At 38.9% G+C, this 25,772-nt stretch overlaps 2 protein-coding genes across 3 annotated transcripts in view; both read right to left on the bottom strand.

The window, feature by feature from the left end:
- LMAN1 (lectin, mannose binding 1) overlaps window positions 1–25,568 on the bottom strand; it is a 29,110-nt gene extending 3,542 nt beyond the window's left edge. The window contains exons 1-12 of one of the 2 annotated variants that reach the window (XM_079943518.1): window positions 25,326–25,568; window positions 21,948–22,102; window positions 21,757–21,864; window positions 20,703–20,764; window positions 19,648–19,747; window positions 13,636–13,759; window positions 11,796–11,854; window positions 11,255–11,387; window positions 9,701–9,891; window positions 9,489–9,559; window positions 1,727–1,880; window positions 40–161 (exon numbers count right to left, since the gene is read on the bottom strand). In XM_079943518.1, coding sequence (XP_079799644.1) covers window positions 40–161; window positions 1,727–1,880; window positions 9,489–9,559; window positions 9,701–9,891; window positions 11,255–11,387; window positions 11,796–11,854; window positions 13,636–13,759; window positions 19,648–19,747; window positions 20,703–20,764; window positions 21,757–21,864; window positions 21,948–22,102; window positions 25,326–25,563 — 1,517 coding nt within the window. In that variant the 5' untranslated portion in view covers window positions 25,564–25,568. Of the gene's footprint in view, window positions 1–39; window positions 162–1,726; window positions 1,881–9,488; window positions 9,560–9,700; window positions 9,895–11,254; window positions 11,388–11,795; window positions 11,855–13,635; window positions 13,760–19,647; window positions 19,748–20,702; window positions 20,765–21,756; window positions 21,865–21,947; window positions 22,103–25,325 lie in introns of both variants that reach the window. The other variant, XM_079943517.1, reaches the window with a different exon arrangement.
- Window positions 1–25,772, bottom strand: part of CCBE1 (collagen and calcium binding EGF domains 1) — a 524,308-nt gene that overhangs the window by 213,642 nt on the left and 284,894 nt on the right. The gene's annotated exons all lie outside the window — the stretch shown is intronic.

The raw sequence follows: 25,772 nt of genomic DNA, 5'->3' as shown, positions 1-25,772 counted from the left end.
AAATACAGAAAAACGTTGGGTCAAATTTTAGAGACTTACCTATACATGATATAACCAATGAATAACACCGTTTGTACCACTACAAATATAACAAAGTGCACCGTAGACAGACACGATGGAAATGGCGGTAGTTCTGGACATTTCAGTCTTTCATTTGCTGGCTATAAGGCAAAGAACTTTCTATTACAATTAGTCAAATCAGTATTTTAGAAAAGGAAATAAATGTGAAATCTTTATAAAACGCATGGTTTACTGTATAAACTCAAGTATTTTCATTAATTCATCTCATCATTGCCTTCCACCCTCTTAACTTTCACCACCAAACTTTTTGAAAGAGCAGGCAATGTGGGAAGGCCTCCGCTCTTTCACTGTCCTGTCACTAACTCATTGCTGTCTGGCTTCTACCTTCATCACAGTGACAATGATTTTAGTGTCCTTGAAGGTCACAGATCACCAATTCCCTCGACACTCCCAGTTTATACTTGCTGTACTAGAGCAATTATTAATAGCAGCATCCTCACTCTCAAAAGTGTTCTATTTCAGACAATTACACAGTTGCCCTACCAATGAACTACCTGACAGAGATAATGGCCTTTTCTCAGCTCTCATCCACCCCAATCTCCTAACATTCAACATCACTAATTAGTATTTTGGAAAATGTTTCTTTTCCTATTTCCATGATTATTCATTTTATTATAAGCAAGTAATTAAATACCAGGGACAAAGATTTCATCAAGGTATCCAGACAGAACGGCTTCTAAGGTTAGTTGTTCTCAATATGCTCACACCTATGGGACAAAGGTCTTCACTATGTATTCATATATACTACCCACAGCATCAACTTGGCCGTTGCAACAAAGGCAAGAGTTGGGGGGAAATAAACTCAAACAGAACTAAGGGAATAGATGACAATGCTTTGGATGGGAGGTAAAATGGTCAATAAGAAAACTATTAAGCTATATTTGAAAAACTGGAAGGGAAGAGGCAAATGCTACAAACATTTGTGAATTTTATAAGGGTTTTCAAAGCCAGTAAATAAGTTAGGAAAAAACTTAAAAGTTCCAGAGATCTGTCTTCTAAATAATATCTCCTATGCATGTTAAACTTCAAAAATATGCTACCTATTTTTAATATTTATTGCCTATCTCCAAAAATGTAGATGGGACTTACACTCCAAAAAAGACCTAATAAAGTAAATAAAATAAAACTTAAAAAAATGAACCAAGTAATACAGGAAAGTAGCTGGAAACAAACAAAAATCTTGCCTAAAGAAAGCTGCTATCAGTCAGCCAGTTTTAGATCTGCACTTCCTGAACAGCCTAGACAGAGAAATATGAATTACCTGGTGCCCGTCTGTCTAACAAATGGGTGTGTCGAGAGACATTTACCTTGTTCAGAGCCGTTTAAAGGTATCATTACTGATAACAAGAGACATGTTTTTAAAAGAGAACTTATAGAAAAGAACCTAGAACAAAAAAAGTCTGAGATTGTGATGACTCCACTAACTGGAATAGCAATTTATTTTTTAAAAAATTCTATTCAATAGGCTATGGAAGCATGATATGGAACACGTAGACATTTGAATCATATGGAGTAATTCTACCTTGAATATTAAGAAGGAGCACTGGCATTAATTTAAAAGTTAAAATATTTTCAGTGGAACATGTGGTTTTCCTTTCCAAAAGAAGACTGTGATAATCATAAACTAGAAGAAAAAAGAGCTTACCATATTTCGCTGCACTAAGTTATCTATGTCCCGCTTCACTATGTGGAGGTGCTCTTTGATGTCATTGAAGTGCTGGGTTGTCTCATAAACGCCCCCTGCAGATCCAGGATGCTGTATGCCACTGACCAGTCTGACAGTTTCACTCACGGAATTCCTGAAATAGGAAATCCTTTTACAATGGAATCACTAGAAAGATGATTTTTACAGTCAGAGATTTCAAATGGTTAGATATATTTCTAAACCCAATGCATCAGATTATAAAAAAAATAAAGAAAAAAACCCCAGAAACAAAATAAGTATTTTAAAAAACTGTCTTCAAGATTAGAAAATAGTTTATAAAAACTAGATTATGCCTTTGTCTCTTACTAAAGGTTGTCTAACCCCAGAGAATAATACTAAATAATCTGTGTTAAAAACAATATTATAAATGGCTTGAATAACATAATGGATGATACTCTTAATGAGCTTAAATCTTTCTAAGTGTTTAATGTTGTGCAGTAAAGGATTAACCCATCAGGCCTGGGCTGCCCAAACCCCGCACATTCCAAAGGTTTTCAGACCCGGCCCATGACTAGCCCCTGGGAGATAATCTCTATGCCCCTGGAATATCCTGCCTGTTAAGAGTGTCTTTGTCTACCTGGGGCCTTGGGCCAGGCCAACAATATGATGTATGTTTGTTTGCCTGGGGCCTTAGGCTGCAGTACCAGTCTGACCTCTAGGGGGACGGAAGATTGAGCAGTTAAGGTCAGTCATGTGGGTGCTCCATGCCTATGTGACTGACCCCTAATAAAAAAAACCCCGAAACCAAGGCTTGGGTGAACTTCCTTGGTTGGCAACACTTTGCACATGTTGTCACGCATCACTGCTGAGAGGAATAAACACTGTCCATGTGACTCCACTGGGAGGGGACAACTGAAAGTTTGTGCCTGGTTTCTCCTTAACTCCACTGTATGCACCTTCTTTCTTTGCTGATTTTATTATATATCCTTTCATTGCAATAAACCATGACTGTGAGTACAGCAGCTTTTCTGAGTTCAGTAAGCACTTCTAGAAGACCACAGAATCTAGAGGCGGTCTCAGGGACTCATAAGACAAATGTATCAATAATTCAATTTCTCTTTACAGTTCTATCAGATGTCCCCTATATACAAACCTAGTGCTTCAACCAGAAGCCAACTAAAGAACATCTATCTGTTTCAGATATGAAGGAAAAACTGGTGGTTTGGCATACCGAGCAATGGTGTGGTAATCTCCACCATGGTATCTTTTTTGAAGGGTAATTCTGACTTTATACATTTTACCTTACACTCTGACTTCAGAATATAATCCCCATGTAAGATGTGATTCCACTATTCAGATGTAAGATAAAGAGCTCTACCACTGAGTATGCCCTTTGGATATGAGTCTGTAAGCACGATAGTGTAAGAGACTACAATTTTTTTTTTTAAATAATGGCAGAAATGTAACAGGGCTATTTATTAAGAAAGAAAGAAACATTTCTGAATTTCAGTTTACCTGAAAGTATTACTACTCCCTTTCACCTGTCTTGGTCCTGATGTTCCCTGAGAATATCCTTCACAAAAAGCTTCTGTGTCTGGGATGCTTCTTCTAGTCCTGGCCCTTCCCTCCAAGAGGGAGGGTCTAAAATGGAAGGGCCAGTTCAAACTACTGCCTTTCCTCCATACTTTCCTCTCCGTGAGGCTTCCTTGTCAAATGCAACCATCCCCTAAACATCACACATACTTTTCTCCTTTGTATCTATATACAGTCAGCCCTCCTTTTCTGTGGTTTCCACATCCACGGATTCAACCAACCATAGATCAAAAATATTCAGAAAAGAAAATTCCAGAAACTTCTCAAAAGCAAAACACAGACAACTATTTACATTGTACTTACAGCTATTTACATAGCAATATGTTATATGAGGTATTATAGGCAATCAAGAGATGGTTTAAAGTACACAGGAGGTTATAAGCAAATACTATACCATTTTATATAAGGGAATTGAGTACCCCTGGATTTTGGTATCTGCAGGGCCCTGGAACCAATCGCATGGATATGAACGGAATACTGTATATGGGTTTTCTCCCTCATAGAGCATAAGCTACGCGAGAACAGTAATGTCTCTGATGTTCTGACAGCCTTCAACAGTTACAGTGCAATTTGGATGAATGAATAAATAAGTTATCTACCTTATTTCCTTGAAGTAAAATTTGGTTTAAAAACTATCAATAAAAGTTGGACTTCCCTGGTGGGTCAGTGGTTAAGAATCCGCCTGTCAATGCAGGGGACATGGGTTCAAGCCCTGGTCTGGGAAGATCCCACATGCCGCAGAGTAACTAAGCCCGTGCGCCACAACTACTGAGCCTGCGCACTAGAGCCTGCGAGCCACAACTACTGAGCCCATGCGCCACAACTACTGAAGCCCGCACGCCTACAGCCTGTGCTCCGCAACAAGAAAAGCCACCGCAATGACAAGCCCGCGCATCGCAACAAAGAGTAGCCCCCGCTCCCTGCAGCTAGAGAAAGTCCATGCACAGCAACGAAGACCCAACACAGTCAAAAACAAATAAATAAATTTATCAATAAAAGCTTTGCTAGAAGAAAACAACAAAAAAAAGGAACTCAAATATTAAAATTACTTAGTAGGTCAGGCTGAATGTTAAGTATAATAAAAAATCTTCAAAAATTCTACTTGAGTTACACAAGCAATGAAGAGTTAAAAATTTGCTACAAAATATCTCAAGTGCTTTCTGAATAAATGACATCTATTGATTAAAACTTCTTTGAATGGCATACATGCTCAAGGAAATTCATGTGAGTCTAAGCTTTTCCACTTAAACCCAAATTAAGAATTATATTCTACTATCTCTAAAATACTTAACCAAGAATAAAGCATCCCAGAATATACAACCTTCTCACATATCTCCATTTTAAAATATTGCTTCCCAGAACATGAACTTGCTTACATATACATAAATGTCTTTTTAATACACAAAGACTGAGTCATCATTCATTCATTTGCCTGTTGATTCTGCTAATGTTTATTTGCTACATGTTACGAGCCAGGCAATTTTTAGGGATATAAACTGTGCAAGAAAAATATAATTCCTGCCCTGCTGAGACTAACAGACTAGCAGGAGAGCAATGTGACAGAGGCACATCTAGAGTTCTATGAAGATGCATTTAACTTAGCTGGGCACCCACTGCTGAGTGTTAAAGGATAAAGGAGGGTTCTGTGAGGATGGGATTGTGACGGAAGGAGGGCATATGTAGCTTAGGGAATAGGTCAAGTGAAGAGGGCTGGATAGAACACCAGAGAAAAAATACCCTTTAAGGAATAATAGAAGGATGACCAACAAATGAAGAAAACTAAGAAGCAGAGGCCAAGAACATCAAGAGTAAGTGGTATGCTAGAAGCCTTGGAAAAAAAAAAAGTCTCAAGATAGAGGGGGTGGGAAAGGTATCAATTTCTACAGAAAGTCCAGCAGGATGAGGACTGAAAGGTACTCATTACAGGGCACCACTGACCGCAGAAAGAACAGTTCGGTGCTTTCAGGACAAATTACAGTGGTTTGGAGACAAAGACAGGCAGTTTGGTCTACTTTTTTAGAAACTCACTAAAAAGGAAGGAAAAAGAGAAGCAAGAGTAAAAATAATAGAAAATGTCAATTAAAGGTTTTGTTTTGATTAGTTTTCAATAATGGAAGAGCAAGCCCTTTTGTATGAGGTGTAAGTTAAAGGTAGAAGACAGAGAAAGGATCATTAAAGAGCAAGGGTCAGAGAAGCAGAAAGAACGGGATCCAGGGCTAAGGACTAGCCTGGACAACAGCTGTGCAGATGGAGACAAGTGTGGGGAGGGAGCGTGCAGCACAAAAGAGGAGGTGAAGGAGGAGACAATGTCATCTCCCAGGGAGAATGTCAATGGCAGGCTGAGTTATGGGGCTTGAAGAGAGTGGTGAAGATCTTGAATGAGAGTAGTGAAGATACAGAATGAATACAGATCACTGAATAGCTTAAATATTATATTACAGGGACAGGCTGAAGGTACAGAAGATGATAATTAGGAGCAAGATTCCAGAAGAATATGTGAAAATATTCATGTGAAAATGCCTAGCACAGTACCCAGAATGCAATAGGTACTCAAAAAATCTGGTAAAGGTAAATATGAAATGCTAAATGCTGCCTGCTCACCAAAAAGAACTTATTAAAAAAATTACAACCGATTAATAACACAGTCAACACATACAAATAGCAGAGTTCAAAGAACATTAGTAACTCTGTCCACTGAAAAGGCCCAGAAGCAATGACAATCCGGTAGCATTAAGCACGACACTGTCTCTAAATACCACTTCTCACTAAAAGACCAGGGCTCCAAAGAAAAATGCCTTTGACACGTGTGGGACAGAAATGTACAAGAGAAACCTGGAAAGTCTTACACCTGAAAGGAAGGAAGCTACCAAAGACTACTGGGGTTGCATCAAAAGGATGCAGAAGCTAACCTGTAGGGACAGCTAGCGCCCAAAGACGAAACAATCTGAACGGCAATTATAAAGACTAACGTAAAACAGCAAAACATGTTAAACTCCACGAGTTGAAAAACAATCAAACAAACATCACCTCCCACTATCTCATCATTTAACCTTGGTCACTGCCAGGGGACCAACTCGTTATTCTAAAAAAATGATAAAAAAGAATCAAGTATTTATCCTGCCTTTCCTGAACTATTTCAGGATAACAAGTAAGTAATCAGAGAAATTCTTTGTACATGGAGAGGGAATCTTAGAATCAGAGTGTCATCCTTCTTCAACCTCTAATGAAATGATGGATTTAGGCTGCGGCCACCACTGGCTAAAACTCAGGCTGATGGAGACACTTTATAATGAAGGGCTCAGGCTGACAAAATCTGGTTATTAGTAACTGCTGGACTGGGTGATGGGGATCTGAGAGAAGGCCCTTATATTAGCCTCAACTTTTTTGTATGTTTAAAATTTTCTATAATTAAATAAAAATTGGCAAGGACTTATGGTATGCTAAAAATAGCACCTGAGAGTAGAGATAATGAGTACTAGTTCTGACTGTTTTCATATCATGATCTTTTATCATTCAGAGCCTTTCCCCCTCTTTCTGTAAACTGCAGACAACTGAACTACATGCTTCTGCTAAAAAAAATTCTATGATCCCCTAAGAGCGTGAAAATCCATGAAGACGCAAACCACCCTTTCTATGAAAGGCAAATATTTCCTATCTCTTTGCATTTTTTTCTGAAGTTTATTCAGAAGAAAAAGCTTTAGAGGACAAGTTCAGAAATTTGAGTTCAGCTTTTACATTAGCTTATTGCATGCATGACATGTGTCCTTCATTAATAAGGGGGAATTTACATGGATTGCCAACTACCCTAAGTAAGTGTTTGCATGGATAATACAACTGGGTGGCTAGGCTTTGCTAACCACTAACTGAATCTTAAGATGTTCTAGTATTACTCTTAAGTAAAACAAGCACAAAACAGTATCTAAAGCATGCTACCATTTACATCAGAAAGAAGGAGATCTAAGAAAATACACATGTGGAGAAGAAACAGAGGAAGAACAAAGCAGAAATGAATGGGATGAGTTACCAACAGGGGGTGGATGGGAAAGAGCTAGAAAGAAGGAGAGAATGGAAGTGGGGCAGCAGTGATGAAGAGGAAGGGATACCTCAATGAATATATCCTGGCTCCTAGAACCATAGCATTCACATACCCTTCGTATACCCTAAATATAAACAATTAAAATCAACCAGGATGTAGGAGAAATGCAAACACTAACAAAAAACCTAACTGTATTATAAATGAATATCATAACCATACTGAAGAGAGTGGGGAAGAAGAGAACTAAACTAACTACCTGGAAAATAGTGTCTGGACTAGATACTGTAGGGCTAGAGGCAAAAGGAGCTTTACATAAATCATAAATCCATCACTATATGTGTTTCTCATTAGGGATATGGCTTAATAATTTGACACCACTTTATGTATACTTTATGCACACACTAAAACTATACCAATAAGTAAATACATTATAGATAAGAACCAGGTTTCTCCCTATTGGAGAAACAATTTTCAAATAGGGAAAGGAGGAAGGCTAAAATCAGCCCTTCAGTTTTCAGTTCAGTCCAGTCCAACCAAAATCCAAAGTATCTGTATAATCTCGTGGTATACAAATGTAGAGTAAGGCATACAAAAATATGTGTATATGTGTGATTAGTATACATTCACATATTCCCTAGACCTGCCCACTGAGAGGACCTAGAAGCAATGGCACCCCAGTAGTAATGAGTATACCTAGTGCCCAGATCTTGGTTTCTAAATACTTTTCTCCAATAAAAGGAACCAGGGCTCACTGAGAAGTGGTTGATTCTACAGCTGGGGCACAGAAAATACAAGATGAGCTTGAAACATATTACAGTACCAGAAAGTAAAGAAATATTTTAAAAAGATGGGGGTTTGTTGAAAGAACACAGAAGCCAACCTGAAGGAGTTCCTAACGACCAGAGCTGGAACAATTTGAACAACAAAATAAATAATGATAGTACAGGATTATAACCCACAGAATAAATAATCCATGAGTCCACACTGATATAAGTGGATGAAATAAATAAATGGGGGAGAAGGAGGAGTGGTCCTTATAGAATGCCAGTAAGTAGATACAGAAGGAATTATGGAAATAGAAAAACGAGCATTTGGTAAACACCACATTCTTGTTTCAGATAAAACATCAATGGATGCTAAAATTAGTGAACCAAAGGTTAAAGTGAAACAGGATGTTTACAAAGACTCAAAGTATCTTTCCCCAAATATTTATTAACCACCAAGGGAAGGATAGTAACTTTAAAGTAGAGAAACCGGGAAGAAACAACAATATCCAAGTGATCACAGCCAACATCATCAGTTATAAGACATACCAACATCATGAACATGATGCACTGTTGTATTCTTGTCAAAAATGCAGAACCTCCATCCAATCATGAGTAAATACCAGACAAACCCAAACTGAGGAACCAAATTGGTCCAATGAATTAATCAATGTTCTTGAAAATTGCCATGGTTATGAAAGACAAGGAAATATGAACTATTTCAGACTGCAGAGGTCAAGAGAGATAACTAAATGCAACGTGCAATACTGGATAGGATCTTAGAATGAAAAAGGCACTGGTACAAAACTGGTGAAATTTGAGTAAGATCATTAGTTTAGTTAATAGTACTGTACCAATGTTAATTTCTCCATTCTGACAATTGTACTGTGGTTATGTAAGATGTTACCATCGGGGGGAAGATAAGTGAGGGATACATGGGATATATGAGTGATATGTCCTTATTTTTTCTTGCTATGTCTAAAGTCTAAAATTAGATCAAAATATTTTTTTAAATGTTATATTGATCTGGTCTGTTTCTAAAACAGTTTAACTATTCATTTAACATTATAAATATTTGTGATGTTAAACACAGTCAAACAACTGTGACAAAACCTTTTTTTTTTTTTTTTAAAGATGCTAAAGCATCTTTTTCTTTTCTAGCTTGGAACAAATAAAAAAATTTAGACAGGTTTCCTAAATATCAAAAGTCCCCGTATACTTTACATTCCCCTATTTAGAAAATAATCTAGAACGTGATTCTTACTCATGCTGCAGTCTTACAACAATAATGTGCTTGCATATCTAGAGAGGTCATGAATTTAGGATAAAGGTATCACGCAATACTCCGACATTACTGTTGTATACTTACTTCATTTCATTTACTTGTCTCAGAATCTCATGCTGAGTGTTCACAACAGTATCCAGTTCTTGTTGAGTGGTCTGGAGAAAAAAACAAAAGATGACCAAGATGACCACCCAGCTCAATAATCCCCATTCTACAGAACATACAGCTTTTCTTTTCTACCTCTCCGCCACCAAAGGCTAATAACTAAGGCATATCTGCATATTTTCAAAGCTCACCTGTCCATGCTGCCCTGGGATTCCTGCTCCTCTTTTAGAGATCTCCTCCGTCAAGGAAGAGACATACCTTCTCTGTTCATCAAGAATCATATCTAACTGTCGGTTCAGCTGCTTGATTTCAAGATGAATACGATTCTGTCCTTCAAAGATTTGTCTCAGCTCACGATCTCCTACAGTCTCAAATAATTCATCTGCTGAAATGGAAATTACAAATCAAAATTATTAGAATCACCTACACATAGTTTTCAAATTACTGTAAGTGACCAAAGCACTAACATATACTAGAATAAGATCATCATCAACACAGTGTTATGATCTTCCCACAGTGTTAAACATGCATGTAATTAATTCAATCGTGATTAAATTACTGTTTTCACCATCTCTGGTGGTTGAATACTTATTATAAATTAGGTCTGAAATTTTTCACCTAAAAATTATTTTGTCTTTTAAATAGACTGTGTGATTCTATTTACAGGGGCAGGCAGAACTAATGTAATTTGTTGCCTCTGGAAGGGGGCTGACTTGAAAGAGGTAAGGGAACTTTCTGGGGTGATAAAAATATTCTATATACTGATCTGATGGTTAAAAGGGTATACACATTTGTCAAAATTCATCAAACTATTCTCTTAAAATTTATGCATTTTACTTACAAAAAAGATTAAGAAATGGAGTTGAGAACAGCTGATTTTCCTTTTATTCCTGACCATGCTTAAATCAGATCGTTTCATTCAAACACTTACTACAATAAGCTTCAGGATATATTCACAAATCATATGTGAAGTTTAAAACAAATCCAAGGAAAATATAAAACTTACCTTTCATTTTTATCTTCATTAAATCTGAATCCCACTGTTAATCATTTATATTAACGCACTACTTAGTTCAAAAGCTAGCCCAGGCTTTATTAAATATAGCCTTGATCATTTGTGCTCATAGGGAACCGAGATCATAAAAGTTAGCAGATTATATATAGTCCCTCTATTTGGCCTTATCTTGTTTTGTTTTTGACATGTAGCCCATGTAAGTTCTTAATTACATTAGCTTAGACTAATATCTAAACATTTTCAACCTTTAATGTCCAGAATTCTGTTGAGTAGTAAGAGACTGACTTATTCTCGCAAGTCTTGATAGTTTTCAAGTGTTAGCTCTATATTACTAAGGTAATTGTGTGTCACTAAAAGGAAAGAAATAAACCTTGGACGATTTCATTCAACAAATATTTACTGAGTCTCAACTACTACGTCAGCACCGCTGTTGTTTTTCTAGGCTTAGGGGACACAGAAGTAGACACAGCAAACAAAGACCCCTGCGCTCACAGAGCTTACACTCCAATGGTTCACTGTCCACATCATCCAGGTACTCCCGACTGCACACTTCACTAAGCGATACTCTTCCCGGTAAAAACATGAATCTCCGAGCCCTTTAAAGACTGAAGATTTGCTTAAAAATTATTTCTCGAAATGACTTGGAATGTGCCAGGTCACAGAGCAAAGATGAAATGAATGAAGCGCCACAGCTACTGCTGCAGCGGAGGACAGCTCTGCTCCAACTCACCAGGCTGCCCTTGAAGGTCAGGGTGGTCCTTCTGGAATTCCTCCTTTTTTTTATCCAATTCTTGTTGAAAGTGCTCAAATTCCTCCTGGTACTTTTCTTTTTCTTTCTCAGAAATTTCTTTATCTGGTGTAGGCTTTTTTGGAGTTTAAGAATAGATCATTAAAAAAATTAAAAAGAAAATAATAAACCTCAATATATGTTCTTTTTCTCATTTTAACTACTCTACCACTAGTTGAAAGGTTAATTTACTCTTGCTACTAATATTACAACAAAAAATAAAAATAGCCACTACCATTTACTGAGTGCTTGCCAGAGGGCACTGTCTTTAATGTTTACAACGTTAAGGTGGCCAGTACAAACATCTCAGTTTTACCAGTGAAGAAATGGAGCGTTACAGAGGTTAAGTAACTTGTACCAGGTCATAATGGCAATATCTGGCAGAAACAAGATCCACACCTAAGTCAGTCTTCTCAAGTTTTCAGCTACGAGGCAGTACCACTAAACTACAGATAAACTTTTGGAAAAAAATGAGTATACTTACCGGCTCTTTCCCAGGCTCAGTCAACTGGAAAGTCAGAAAAGAAAGGACATCATGGTCATCTACAAAGTAAAAAAAAAAAAATCTGAAAAAGTTCTGTAATAGATTATTTTTATGGTTGTGAATTTACTTTATAGACATCTGTTGCTTTAAAATAATAATCAATAAGGGAAACAACAAAAATTTGCTCTAATTTGGTAAAGGCAACGGTGCTCTGTGAGCTTAGAGACAAAAATTCATCTGACTTATATTAGAACTAGGTTAGAATTCACTTTTAAAATCCTAAACCAGAACATTTAGCTGTGCTTAACACATGATGGATGTTTAATAAATGCCTGATAAGGGAATGAACAAACAAATGAAGGGTCAAAACAAGTCCAAACTCCTAATTCTGGCAGCAAGATGCTCCTTTATTTTTCCACAAATCTCCTTCATGCGCTCCAGTCAAGTGAGACAAAATCCTGTTCTTCAGGTATTTCCTGTTCCTACCTGTCTCTGAACCTTTCTTATAGTGCTTATCAGTCCCAGCCTTACTTTCCTGTTTTAACCATGACACTGCTCTGTCCTGGATTACTGGGACAGTCCTGATTTATCTGTGTTCCCCTGGCATTACTAATAGCATCTCCTGTTACTCCCAAAGCATCTCGATTAGAATATGATTATTTTCTATATATTATTTATATTTGTTTCCCTCATACAGATTTTATTTCACCTAAAATCGTATTAAAAAATCAAATTAGGGGCTTCGCTGGTGGCGCAGTGGTTGAGAGTCCGCCTGCCGATGCAGGGGACGCGGGTTCGTGCCCCCATCCGGGAAGATCCCACATGCCGTGGAGCGGCTGGGCCCGTGAGCCATGGCCGCTGAGCCTGCGTGTCCGGAGCCTGTGCTCCGTAATGGGAGAGGCCACAACAGACAGTGAGAGGCCCACGTACCGCAAAAAAAAAAAAAAAAAAAAATCAAATTCATTTCAAGCTGTTTAAGCTAAAAACAGCTAACAGATCAAACCTCATAACATCGAATTACAATACTCATCCTGGCTAGTGTCTCATCCATAAAGCAAGAGAGATGAATTTCCACTGCAGCAATCTCTTTGCTTTCTGCTACTTTTATGGAGATCTAGATATACAGCCAGATTAAAGAGAAAATTGTAATACCATAGTGTAGGTTAGGTAACATTAGGAGAAGTCATGCAGTGTTAATAGAGCCCTAGACCCAGGAGCCAGAAATCTAAACCAAGTACTGCCTGGGTCTGATCTATTGGCCATGTGATCTTTAGAAAGCCCTTTAATCCAAGATTTGGCCAAGTCACCTAAAAATCGGTTAAATATGGTCTATCCTTTCTCCTTCCTTCCTTGTTCTATTGTAAGGAAAAATTCACATATTTGAAAATAATAAAAATATTATACAATATGAACACAAGATGGTGTTAACATCCAATGATAAGTTCATTTATCACCACTCATGGGAAAAAAAGGGTAAGTACGTCTTCTTTAAAGTTTAGCCCCCAATAATATTTCCTCATTTAAATGTGCTGTGACAGCTCTCAGGATCCTAAAGCACTTGGCAGTTAACCTTTTAAATGTCTCCTTCACTATAAAATATCACATCCAAACTGACAGTCTAATTTACATAATTGCACATAGCCCCAGCCAACTGTAAACCTACAGAAAGTAGCGGATCAGCAGTCCCAAGAGACCCAAAAGACTGGCATCCCAGATCATGGAAGGTTACAACCAGTCTTAAAAGGTTAAAAGCAAACAACGCTACCCATCTCCAAAATACATTATTCCCAATAAAATTTAATTCACAACCTTTCAATATTAAAAGATACCAAGATTTTACCTGCAAGACCTCCAGTTGCAGCAGATATTCCAAAATGCCCCTGTGCAGGGATAATCATATTTTCCACTTTGGTGCAAAATTCATAATCATTTTTGTCTGGTGTGAAGCCATTATTGATCATTACCTAGAAAGACAAACTGTAGCTATAGCTTTTACAAAGATCTTGTAAAACGAATCTCAAGCAGTCAGTTTATGACTATTTGATCTTTATATTTGGTCTAATAACCACCAAAAAGCTATCAGCTTCAAATCATTATGCTGTACACCTTAAACTTACAGTGTTGTATGTCAATTACATCTCAATAAAGTTGGAAGAAAAAATGAAAATAAAAAAAATTTTAAAGCTGTAATCCCTTGTCCATTAAATAAACTCACTTATTTGGGATCATTATACAATGAGATAATTCACTTCAGGAAATGGTTTTTGCCCTACTGTGTGTCAAAGGCTTAAAAATAAAAATCTGATAACTTTCCATGAAAATCTTTCTAAAATAGAATGTGGTTCACCTTCTCTAGAGAAGACTTAAGGAACCAACCATGATTACTTTCTCTGAATGGTTCCTACAGAAGAGGGATCAGGCTTGGTCTGAAACTCCAGTGACAGAGCTACAACGAATAAGTTAAATTGACAATTTTTACTATAGAGGTTGAGAATTAAACAGATTGCCTCAGCAAGTAGTGAACTCCTCTTCATTAAGTTAGGGGGGTGGGCTTCCCTGGTGGCGCCGTGGTTGAGAGTCCACCTGCCGATGCAGGGGACACGGGTTCGTGCCCCAGCCTGGGAAAATCCCACATGCCACGGAGCGGCTGGGCCCGTGAGCCATGGCCGCTGAGCCTGCGCGTCCAGAGCCTGTGCTCTGCAACGGGAGAGGCCACAACAGTGAGAGGCCCACATACTGCCCAAAAAGAAAAAACAAAAAAAACGGGGGTAACTGGACTGTACTAAGTTAGCAGAGAGTCAGCAAAAGTGACAAGTCATATAGACAAAAAAAGGCAGAAAATGAAAAAAACAGAAAGACACATAAGCGTCTACGCTGCAGAATGTATTTTTGAAATAATGACCCTACATGTCTTAAACGAACTCTGGAAATCTGAGCAAGCACAGGAATCCACCTGGCACATGAATATTCTCATGAGCCCAGTCAAGCAGTGGTCTGGCCTCTTTAATACCTTTCACTTCTAGCAACCCAACCACTAGCCCCACCCTAAAGAAGAGCCACGGAGATAGAGTGGAAGCAAAGGGAGCAGGTACACAGCACCAGAGTAAGGGCACTTCTGTCATTACCTCCAGATGCAAAGTTTCCTTAGTGACACTTAAGATAAAGGCATACAGGTAAAATGTGACAGTACTTGATCCAAATTTTTAGCAAAAGAGTAAGGGACAGGGCAATATGAAGGGTTAATCTCTATATAACGTAGGATGGCAACACGGGAACTCCTACCAATTTTTTAAAAATCACCTGCCATTTATTGACCAATATTAATATTTCTGTTTCCTCTATTCAGTAATGTTCCTATTTGAGTTTATAGCATGTACAACTGATTCTCCTACAGTCTTTCAAATCGCCGATCAGTAAGACATTTGCCTTTGAGAGATAAAAAAAGAAGTGTTAAGTTAATCATATTCTAAAATTAATACTAAGAACTTTCAACTCTTCAATATTTTTTCCTTGAGCCCTAAGAAATTGAAAATCCATCAGAAGTATTTACTATCCAGTTCTCATTCTTTAAACAAACAAAAAAAGGTACAATATATTCACTGCACGATGAGTCTGGAGGAAGCTTAGGGCTGTGACTGTACAGGTACCATATATCCACTGATTAATACCAGTAATGCTTCTTTGAGATTACAGATAACATCCCTTATTCATCTTACAGTTTCGACCCGTTGTTAAATACCATGCTTGCAGTATTTAAAATCTTGTTTTGGAATTCCCTGGCGGTCCAGTGGTCAGGACCCCACGCTTCCACTGCTGAGGGCGTGGGTTTGATCCCTGGTCGGGGGAACTAAGATCCTACGTGCCACACGGCATGGCCAAAAAAAAAAAAGTGTGTAATATCTTGTTTTGACATATTTCCTCCACTAACAGCATTTCTTTTTCCCCTTGCTTTGTTTTTCCCTCCAAAGCTCAAACAACTGGGAGCTAAAGATGTAAGTATATTTAATAAACATTTCTTGAGTACTAAACACGGGCACAATATTAGAGAGTATGAGGAATGTAGGATATAGTGCCTGCACTGAGATGTGTACAACCATACTGATGAGAAAAGACATACAAACCATAATTAACTAGCAAGTCAAGACAACATATTTTAAAGGGCAAATAAGCACCAGAGGAAAAAAAAACACTTAGAGTTTAAGAGAGACAGATCCTTACGAGCTGATGTTTGGGAAATCTGATGGAAAGGGATCCTGAACTAGTACGTTCCAGAATGAGCACAACTCTGCCAGGTAGAGAGGAAAGGGGAGAGTATTACAGGAAGGGGCAGCAGACGGAGCAAGCACACGGAGGCTAGGACCGTTAAGTCACAACCAGATGTCCTGCCAAGTCTCTCTAAAATGTATTCTTCAGAACACTGGCTCTATAGACATTCACAGATACGAAGTGAAAAGAGAATTCCATGGCCCAGTAAGCCTAAAGAATGAGGGGTTTAATAAAGGTTCTTTATTTCGGGACTTCCCAGCGTCTTTAACGTGCTTGTGCACAGACCTCCCAATCTTATCTGACCACGGAACTTTTTTTGGGGTCCTGCAGGATTACTGTTTTGCGAACTGCTGGTAGGGCTGACGGCCTCACTGTGTGGGGTCGTCTAGGCAGCCTCCCTGTGATCTGTGTACTCAGGTGTGTGTCTGTACTCGCCATGGTTGGTATCTGGGTTCTGCCACATGAAGGTAAGCATGACCTACTGATGCCCCTGATGAAACTGTACAGGACGTATAATAATTCCAGCGGAACTCAAATCCAAGTTAGTCATAATAGACTGGACAGTGCCTCTACTCTGAGGTCTCTAAATTAGTTTGGAATTTAAGACTAAGCCAATACAAAGTTTTCCAAATAACTGTCTTTTTCAGAATTTATACAAAGGAGTGCAAGGCTGGCTCATGATTTAGGGAAAAGAAAAATGTATACAAGATATTCTTTACTTATAAGCATTATATAACCAGGTACTGATGGCATTGTTAAAAATGCAATGTTCACATGGTATTAGTGACCTTAGTTATTATAACTGCCTGCTGGGTATATCTACCTAACCTAAATATTAACCCAAACTCAATTTGTCTACAACTAAACTCCTTACCAACTGTCTGCCTTCCCACTCCTCCCTCAAACACAAAGAAACGTGCTGCTTTTTGGCTAGTTAATGGTACCATTTAGCTGAACACTGGCCAGAAATTCAGGAACTATCTTTGACTCCACAACTATATTCACTCTCCCAGCCCCAAGCCAACTAGTACTAAGTTCTGTAGTCTCCACCTCCTAATCATCTCTTCTTTCCTCTACCCTCGTTCAGACCACAAGTGGAGTCTTGCCGCTAAAATAGTGCTGGGTTCAAATCACAGTTCTGTTACTTATGTGGTAAGACACTGTCCAAGTTACTTAAACTCTCCCATATTCAATTTCCCCATTTATAAAATGGGGATGCCTTCCCCATAGGGCTGTTGGAATAAATGAGAAATATTTGCAAACGATATATCTGACAAGGGGTTAATATCCAAAATATACAAAGAACTCATACAAGTCAACATCAGAAAAGCAAACGAGATTAAAAAATGGGCAGAGGATCTGAATAGACACTTGTCCAAGGACATACAGATAGTCAACAGGTACATGAAAAGACGCTCCACATCACTAATCAGGGAAGTGCAGATCAAAACCACAATGAGGCATCACCTCACACCTGTTCAGAATGGCTATTATCTAAAAGACAACAAATAACAGATGCTGGTGAGGGTGTGGAGAAAAGGGAACCCTTGTGCACTGTTGGCAGAAATGTAAATTGGTACAACCACTATGGAAAGCAGCATGGAGATTATTTCTCAAAAAATTTAAAACAGAACTACCATAGGATCTAGCAACTCCACTCCAGGGAACTCATCCAAAGATAATGAAAACACTAATGAAAAAATATAGGCACCCCTACGTTCACTGCAGCATTATTTACAACAGCCAACATATGGAAGCAACCTAAGTGCCCACCAACAGATGAACGGATAAAGATGTAGTACATATATACAACAGAATATTCCTCAGCCATAAAAAGATTGAAATCTTGCCATTTGCAACAACATGGATGGACCTAGAGGGTGTTATGCTAAGTGAAGTCAGACAGAGAAAGACAAGTACTGTATGATTTCACTTATAAGTGGAATCTAAAAAACAAATGAACAAACAGAACAAAAAAGAGTCATAGACACAGAGCACAAACAGGTGGTTGCCAGAGGGGAGGGAATTGGCAGGGAGGAGAGAAATAGTGAGAGAGAGTAAGAGGTACAACCTTCCAGTTGCAAAATAAATGACTCACAGGTATGAAATGTACAGTGTAGGGAAATCAGTCAATAATTATGAAATATCTTTGTATGGTGATAGATAACTGGACTTATCATGGTGGTCATTTTGAAATGTACAGAAATATTGAATCACTACATTGTATACCAGGAACTAACATAGTGTTATAGGTCAATTTTACTTGAAAAACAAACAAACAAACAAACAAACATATAGCACTAGATTTGTGGATACCAGCAGTAGGGGATGGGGGTGGGGGAATTGGATGAAGACAGTCAAAAGGGATAAACTTCCAGTTATAAGATAAATAAGTACTAGGGATGTAATGTACAACATGGTAAGTATAATCAACACTGCCGTCTTACATATGAAAATGGTTAAAAGAGTAAATCCTAAGAGTTCTTATCAGAAGGAAAAAAAATGTTTGACATTACTATTTTATTTTTTAAATTTTATTTTACATGTGCAGTTTTATTTCAGTTTGGAAATCATGCACGAAATACGATCTAATAAAAAATTCTAATCTAACATAAAATTTTTTTTCTATTTAATTCTCTATATGAGATGATGGATGTTCATTAAACTTGTTGTGGTCATCATTTCATGATGTATGTAAGTCAAATCGTTACGCTGTATACCTTAAACTTCTACAGTGCTGTAGGTCAATTATATCTCAATAAAACTGGAAGAAAAAAGAAAACGTGAGCAACTGCATGTAGAGTACCAAGTACAGGTGGTGGCTCATTTACAGCAAGGAGGCTAAAATCATCCTATTTTTTGCTCCTTTCACAAATACCATTATAAAAACACTGCTGCCTAAGTCATCTTCCTCAACTGTAAACCTGATCATTTCACATTCCTGCTTAAAACTGTAAACTGTTCCTTACGGGATAAACTACACAGAGGGCTGCGAGACTTGTTACTGCCAACCTTTCAACCTCACTCTCCAAATCTCCTCTATCCTCCAGCCATACCAACTATTTGCCTTTCCCAAATCTTTCAACAGTCCCGATGCCCGTTTTCTCTGCCTGGAATACGCACTCCATCTAGGAAACTTCTACTTCTCCTTCAAGGTGCAGCTCAACTCTGAGAAACTGTTCCTGACTTTCACTGCTCCAGCCTGGCAGAGTTACAGGAGTCTAACCTCCTGATCCCTTAAATTTACCACATAGCATACTAACATTACATAAGCATAATGTTACATAACGTCACCTCCATTAGACAAGCTCTTTGGAGAAAATGACCTTTGTCTTATTCATATTTGTGTGGCACACAGTAGAATGCCTAAACATTCACTGACTAAACACAAACCTACTGGCAAATTTGACAACACATGACCACTTACACCGAGCTTTGAAGCCACTTCTGCTCTCTCAGAGTAACACTGATGAGTATGCGAACAATATCCAAATTTCAAATGCATTGAATTTCTATCAAAGATTCAGAATGAGAAGTCATACTAGAATATTGTTCATTTGATTATCTCTAAATGCATGTTACTTACTGTCAATGTTTTCTGGTAATACGTAATCTTTGCCCGGACAGGATAGGGTTTATTACGAAAGTCCCTTTGGCAACTTGCTAAAGCTTGATTAGCACCATCACTATAGTGTGAGGGAAAGGAAGACAAACAAGAAACTTAAAGCTTCTCGATATGTTAAAAACTCACTATTTAAAATGATTAATGTCCAGAAAGGTCAAAACAAAATCAAGTTATGACAAAGCTTGGGATATTTGAAGTTATTTATGCAGAAAACACCAAGGACTCTGGATAACAAAAGGAGCCAATGTTACCACGGCTGCCTGCCGGCAAGGGGAAGGGATACTCTTCCTCTCCACAAGACTAGGGCAGGGTCAGAGTCACATACGGTGCTTTCAACAACGCAGATTCCTAGATCCCACCCTCAATCAGCTGAAGCAGCATCACAAGGGGGAGGCTTGGACCTCTTGTTTATATATTTCAATGGGTGGTCATGATGAACTACCAGAGTTACAAATCACTAAGGTAGGAAAGTAATTTTTCTTACAGTTCACTGACTGGCTAAAAGGTAATCCCCCCAACAAACACGTGAAAATTAAAAATGTACATACCTGATTCATACACATTATAAATATACTGAACACTCGAAGTTTTGTAGCCCACTGAGAATCTTTTCAATACAGCAATACAAAGGCTGAATGACATGGCACGCACTGCTTAGTCATTAGGTTGGTTAAGGCTCTGAACCTTATTTTTTAAAGATCCCTCTTAATAAAGATGAAAAAACATGACTATTGTTATCACTGAGAGCCAGGAATGTTTTATCAACCTTTAAAGGTACTACTTAATTTCAGGTTAACTACAACACATTTTTACGTTTGAAATCTAGGTGGTCCGCAGAAAGAACTTTAAAACAAAACCAAATTAAGATAAGACCTTTCCACTAAGTTACAAAAAACATCTCAAGGAAAAGAATAATCTTACTTCATCTGGAAAATGTTCAGATTTGAAACAATATATTTTATAAGGTTTCTAAAAAGAAGCTGAAATCAGGAATAATGTAAAAAATATACACTTACTTTTGATGGTCATATTGGATCTGTCCATTGTTGCCTATAATCACTATTGCAGGATTATTTTTCTATAAATAAAGAGAATGTATTTGTTTTAAAGTCCTTAGACCAAAGAAGTATAGATCATTCTGGGTGTGCTATAAGTTCTCTTACACCTCTAAAATCCTAGGACACTGTGAGCATGGGACTGGTATGGGACTTATGGGAGCTCAGTAACAGGAGGACTAACATGGCCTCAGCATTCAAGAAGCTCAATGTCAAAGCTCTCCTTTAAATTGCTAATCATGACCTCGGATAATCAGTGGACAAACTACTAAATGAAACAATGATCATCAGTTTTCGGGCTGCTAAAGCACAAGTTAATGTTTCCAATTCATAAGTACATTTTGCTCTTAACTGTTTTAGAGAAATCGGCTGATCAAAAAGTGTGATTAACATATACGAAAACATATCAACATGTGAGCTAGTAGTAGTTATGCACACATTTTCATGAAAACAAACAGTAATAATCTTCTAAACACTAACCACCTACATCTAAATGACTCATGCTGATCCATCAAAATTATTAAGCATAGGGGCTTCCCTGGTGGCGCAGTGACTGAGAGTCCACCTGCCGATGCAGGGGACACGGGTTCGTGCCCCGGTCCGGGAAGATCCCACATGCCGCGGAGCGGCTGGGCCCGTGAGCCATGGTCGCTGAGCCTGCGCGTCCGGAGCCTGTGCTCCGCAATGGGAGAGGCCACAACAGTGAGAGGCCCGCGTACCGCAAAAAAAAAAAAAATTATTAAGCATAAACAGGGTGATGGGGAGGTGGGTACTGAAAAGTTCTCAGACCTGAGGTTCCACTGTTACCTCAAGTTGGTAGATGACGAATCATGAACTCCTAGCTTTAAATTTATAAATTCCCAGCTATATAAAGACTAATCATCACACTTAAAATACAGTTTGGGGAGTCCTCTACTATTAAACTGACAAAAGTGTTAAATAAGCTATATTGTTCACAGCCTAACTTTGTTAGCAAATATATTAAAATGGGTAACAGTCCTGAAAACAAATATACCTTTCCATCATTGTCAAAAGAATCAAAAAATATTCCAACACCATTCCACATATCAGCTGATCCAAACACAGGACCCTCCAAGCCTTGATTTTCTGTATACCAAATTGCCTGTAAATACATAACACGGGACATTTAGAGACTGCTGGTATATGCATTTATACAAATTTTCCAAGTTAAAGAAATTACCGTACCAGGCCATCAGCTCCAATCCGACCTCTTCCAGTCACTCGAAATGTCACCTCAACTTCCCAGTTCTCAAAGGCTGCTTTTGTCTTTGTCCACACCGATCCTCTTTGGCTTTTTAAAGATGGTGCTATTCGAATTTGATCTGAACTTGGAATAGCATCTAGAATAGAAATAAGGGAAGAAAAGTTTTGTTATAATTAGATAAAACTCAATGAATCACCACCAAACTGTTACATATACCTACTGAGACCTAAGTTTAACTCAGTTACCTGTATGGTAACTTTGTTAGGAAAAAATTTCATGTTGACAGTTTCAGCTTTTAAATTTTAGCGGGTTTTGATACCCGCCTCCTATCTTTGGAAGAGTGCAATATCTCTGCAAAAAAAATTAAAGCTGCAACCAAACACTAAAAATTCAAGGGGCAGCAGGGAGGAAACTACAGCTTGAAAGGTAAATCAACTATTTAATTCTCATGATACTCTTTTTCAAACACCTGAAAAATCCGCATATTTTCTTTTTTAAAACTGTATATATATATTTTTTACCAGTTTACAAACGTTAGAAATCTCAAACAGTGTGAAAAGAACATACCACTAGGAATCAAGAGACTTATTCCTAGTCTCAGTTCAGCTGTGTGACTTTGAGCAAATAATTCTCTTACTCTCTCGGGCTCACCATATGTTCACCTGTAAAATGAAGGGGCTGGGCTCAATCACTTATATACACCCTAAAAGTTATATGCAAAATTTTGAGCATATAAACATTCTTCTAGGGAGACGGTCAATCAACTGAATTTCAAGTCAATAATCAGTTCTTCAGCATCAGGAGCTTCTCAGAGAGAACAGTGATCCCCAAAATGATGGCCTGCATCTCCATTCACTTACTAGCTGTTTGATCGTAGGCAAGTTACTCCATTTCTCTAACAACCTCATAGGCATATAAGTGCATATAAATATTTCAATAAATGTTAGCTGTTCCTATTATTGGACTAGATAATTATTAAAGCACCTATGAGGTCTATATTTGAACAATTCTGGCACACCTTTTCAGATATTAACCAGTTCTGACATTCTGACATCCACACTGGGACATAACTGTATTGTTTCTTTACAGGTAGGAAAAATTGACTAAAAGACAAGTTGAGATATTTTAGTAAGTTCAGCCACTATTTGTCACCATGACTTTCAAACACTTAAAGGTTTGGGGCAGTCATCACAGGAAAAGCACTGGATATAGAAATCAGAAGACCTGGATTTGAGTACTATTCTACTGACACTATCTATGTAACCTCTTCCAAGAACCTTAACCTTTCTGAACATCAGTTTTTTTCACCTAGAAAACAGATAACACCTGCCTTGCCTACCAAGGATCTAATCAGAGCACGAAGGTGAAAGAGCTCTGAGAGCTATAAAGGCTTACAAATTGCTGTTATCATTTTTGCCCTTATGGACCCAAGGATGTGTACTGACAGTACAAAAGAACATGAGAGTTAAGAAAAAGAAACACCATAGATTTGGTCTTAATTTGGGGATGATGTAAGGGGACACGTTTAAACTAAATCTTAAAAATTTCTCTATTAAAAAAATTGTTTTAAATAATGGATCTCAGGGCAAAATGAAAGGCGAAAAAATGATCAGTGGAGTTAAGAAAGCTGTGAGACTGTAAAAATTACAGTGATAATGAAAGCAAGGGATACCCATAAGCAGTGATTCCCAGAGTCAACAGACAGAAAAGTCACTAGCTAAAATTCTAATCTCTTTATTTCAAATTCAATCTAGCCATACAACTTTCATTCACCCAGGTACATTATCTGACATTTCTGCAGCAGAAAATCTTAGTTGGTTATAGGTTCTGAAAAGAAAGTCAATGTGACTAATTTAAGTAGCTGATTAACGTTCCTAATTGGCTGATGTATGTGGTGTGAGTGTGAGAAAAAGAACAGCAAGCCGGCAATGGAGAATGGCAGAAGCGAAAAAATGTCAACACATTTACCACCACTACTGAAAAATTCATCATCATTCCAAGAAAAGAAACAAAAATCCCCCAAACCTGTGTCTGGTACACCTGCATCGTCTTTGTGTATTAAAACAATGCTACCTTGATAACAGTTGCCCAGCTACATACCCTTGATGAGTGATCACATAATAAATGTCCGCTGAGTAACAAAATGCACTCTACTTCAAATATTTAATGACTTGGTCATTAAGTCAAATTGAAATTTATGCCTTTTAATTATACATTAATTTCAGTGAAATAGCACTTCCTAAAAGTGTGCTTCCTAGTCAGCAACTACTTTCTAGAAATGGAACATTTTGTTTCAAGCACTCGACAATCTAAAACGATGTATACAAGCCTTACATAAATGATTGCTTAATAACCCATAAAGATGGAATTCAAACTGCCAGTGCTTCTAACCCCAGATAAAGGCATTTGCCACTTGTTTCAAAGGTTGCATCTGATGGTCACTGAACAGAGTTTACAGCATGCCAAGTGCTACGGCTGATTCCTTAGTCAGAGGTGACACATCAGCACTAAAGTAGATACGTTTTCTTTCACATATGTAAATACCTAGCAAGGCTCTCTCAACCATTAACAGTGCTTAACAGTGCCAAACACCTAAAATCAGTAACACATGGCGCACAGGTTATTTCAATTCCCCCCCACAAAAACCCCAAAACAGCTGTATATATAATGCTATTCTTAGCCTCAAGTTCTCAGTCAATAACCCCCCTCCCTTCTTCTACTAAATAAAGCAACGAGTGTGACTATTAAATTACCTACTGTGTTAATACAAGAGAAAAGATCAAAGACCACACCAAGTCACTGAGAAAGGCAAACTTAACGTACAGTTCCTAGAGGGTGAGAAAAATGTCCTCTGACATAAAGACTTAAAGATTATTCTAAAGCCAACACATGCCACCTCTAAAGCCGTCAGGGGGCATCGGGTACAAACTGGAGCATTACCCACTGCTAACACCGGAGGAGAAAACGCAGGGGAGGGCCGAGGGGGAGCGGGAAAGAAAGTGGAGGGCTGCCAGACCAGGTCTCAGGTTCGGAGGAGACGTGGCGTTGGGGTGAGACGTGATGCCCAGAAGCGAGCTCAAGTTAGTACCTGGAAGTGCGGGAACTAACGAAAAACCTCTAACCCAAACGGAAAGAAAAGACAACATCAAAGACGGGAGGAAGAAGATCGGGTGATGAGAATGTGGGAAAGACTGGGGGGCTGGCGGAGGGAACCTTGCGGACCAGAGCCGGCGTGCAGGCGAGGCTGCTGAGAAAGGTCCCCTCCACCGCGCATACGGGGAGCAGCGGGGAGAAGGTGAAGAGGAGGAGGCTCAAGGCGGGGAGGGGACCCGGGCCTCCCGACCTCTGCCCTGGCTTACTCCCCGCGTGGGCCCAGAAGGGCACGGTCCCGTCGCTCTGCACCAGGTGCGGTCCCTTGAAGCTGTATTTGTACTCGAAACGCCGATGTGGCTGCGCGCCTGGGGTGCCCGTGGCGCCGGCAGCTGCCGGGTGGCCTCCCACGCCGTCGCCCCCGACGAAACGACAGAGCGACAGCAGCAAAGCGCAGAGCAGCGGCCGAGCTCCGGCCCGGGAACCCCTTTGCCTGGATCCCGCCATCTTGGATTCTGGGAAACGGGAGGCCGGCGGAAGGAGGTGGGGGCGGGCGCTGCCGCCGGCCAACAGGGCGCTCCATGATTGGCGGAGCCCGGGGGACCCCGAGGGCAAGGGTGAGCTCCGCCCCCAGGCTCCGCTGTCCAGGAGGCTGCTGGACCCAGAGCATCTGTGGGCGGGGCCTGGGGCGGCAAGGTCCGCCCGCTCCTCCTATC

This window comes from Stenella coeruleoalba, assembly GCF_951394435.1.
Source record: "Stenella coeruleoalba genome assembly, chromosome: 14".
In the NCBI taxonomy this organism is placed as follows: domain Eukaryota; kingdom Metazoa; phylum Chordata; class Mammalia; order Artiodactyla; family Delphinidae; genus Stenella; species Stenella coeruleoalba.
This window is presented reverse-complemented; position numbering and strand designations above follow the sequence as displayed.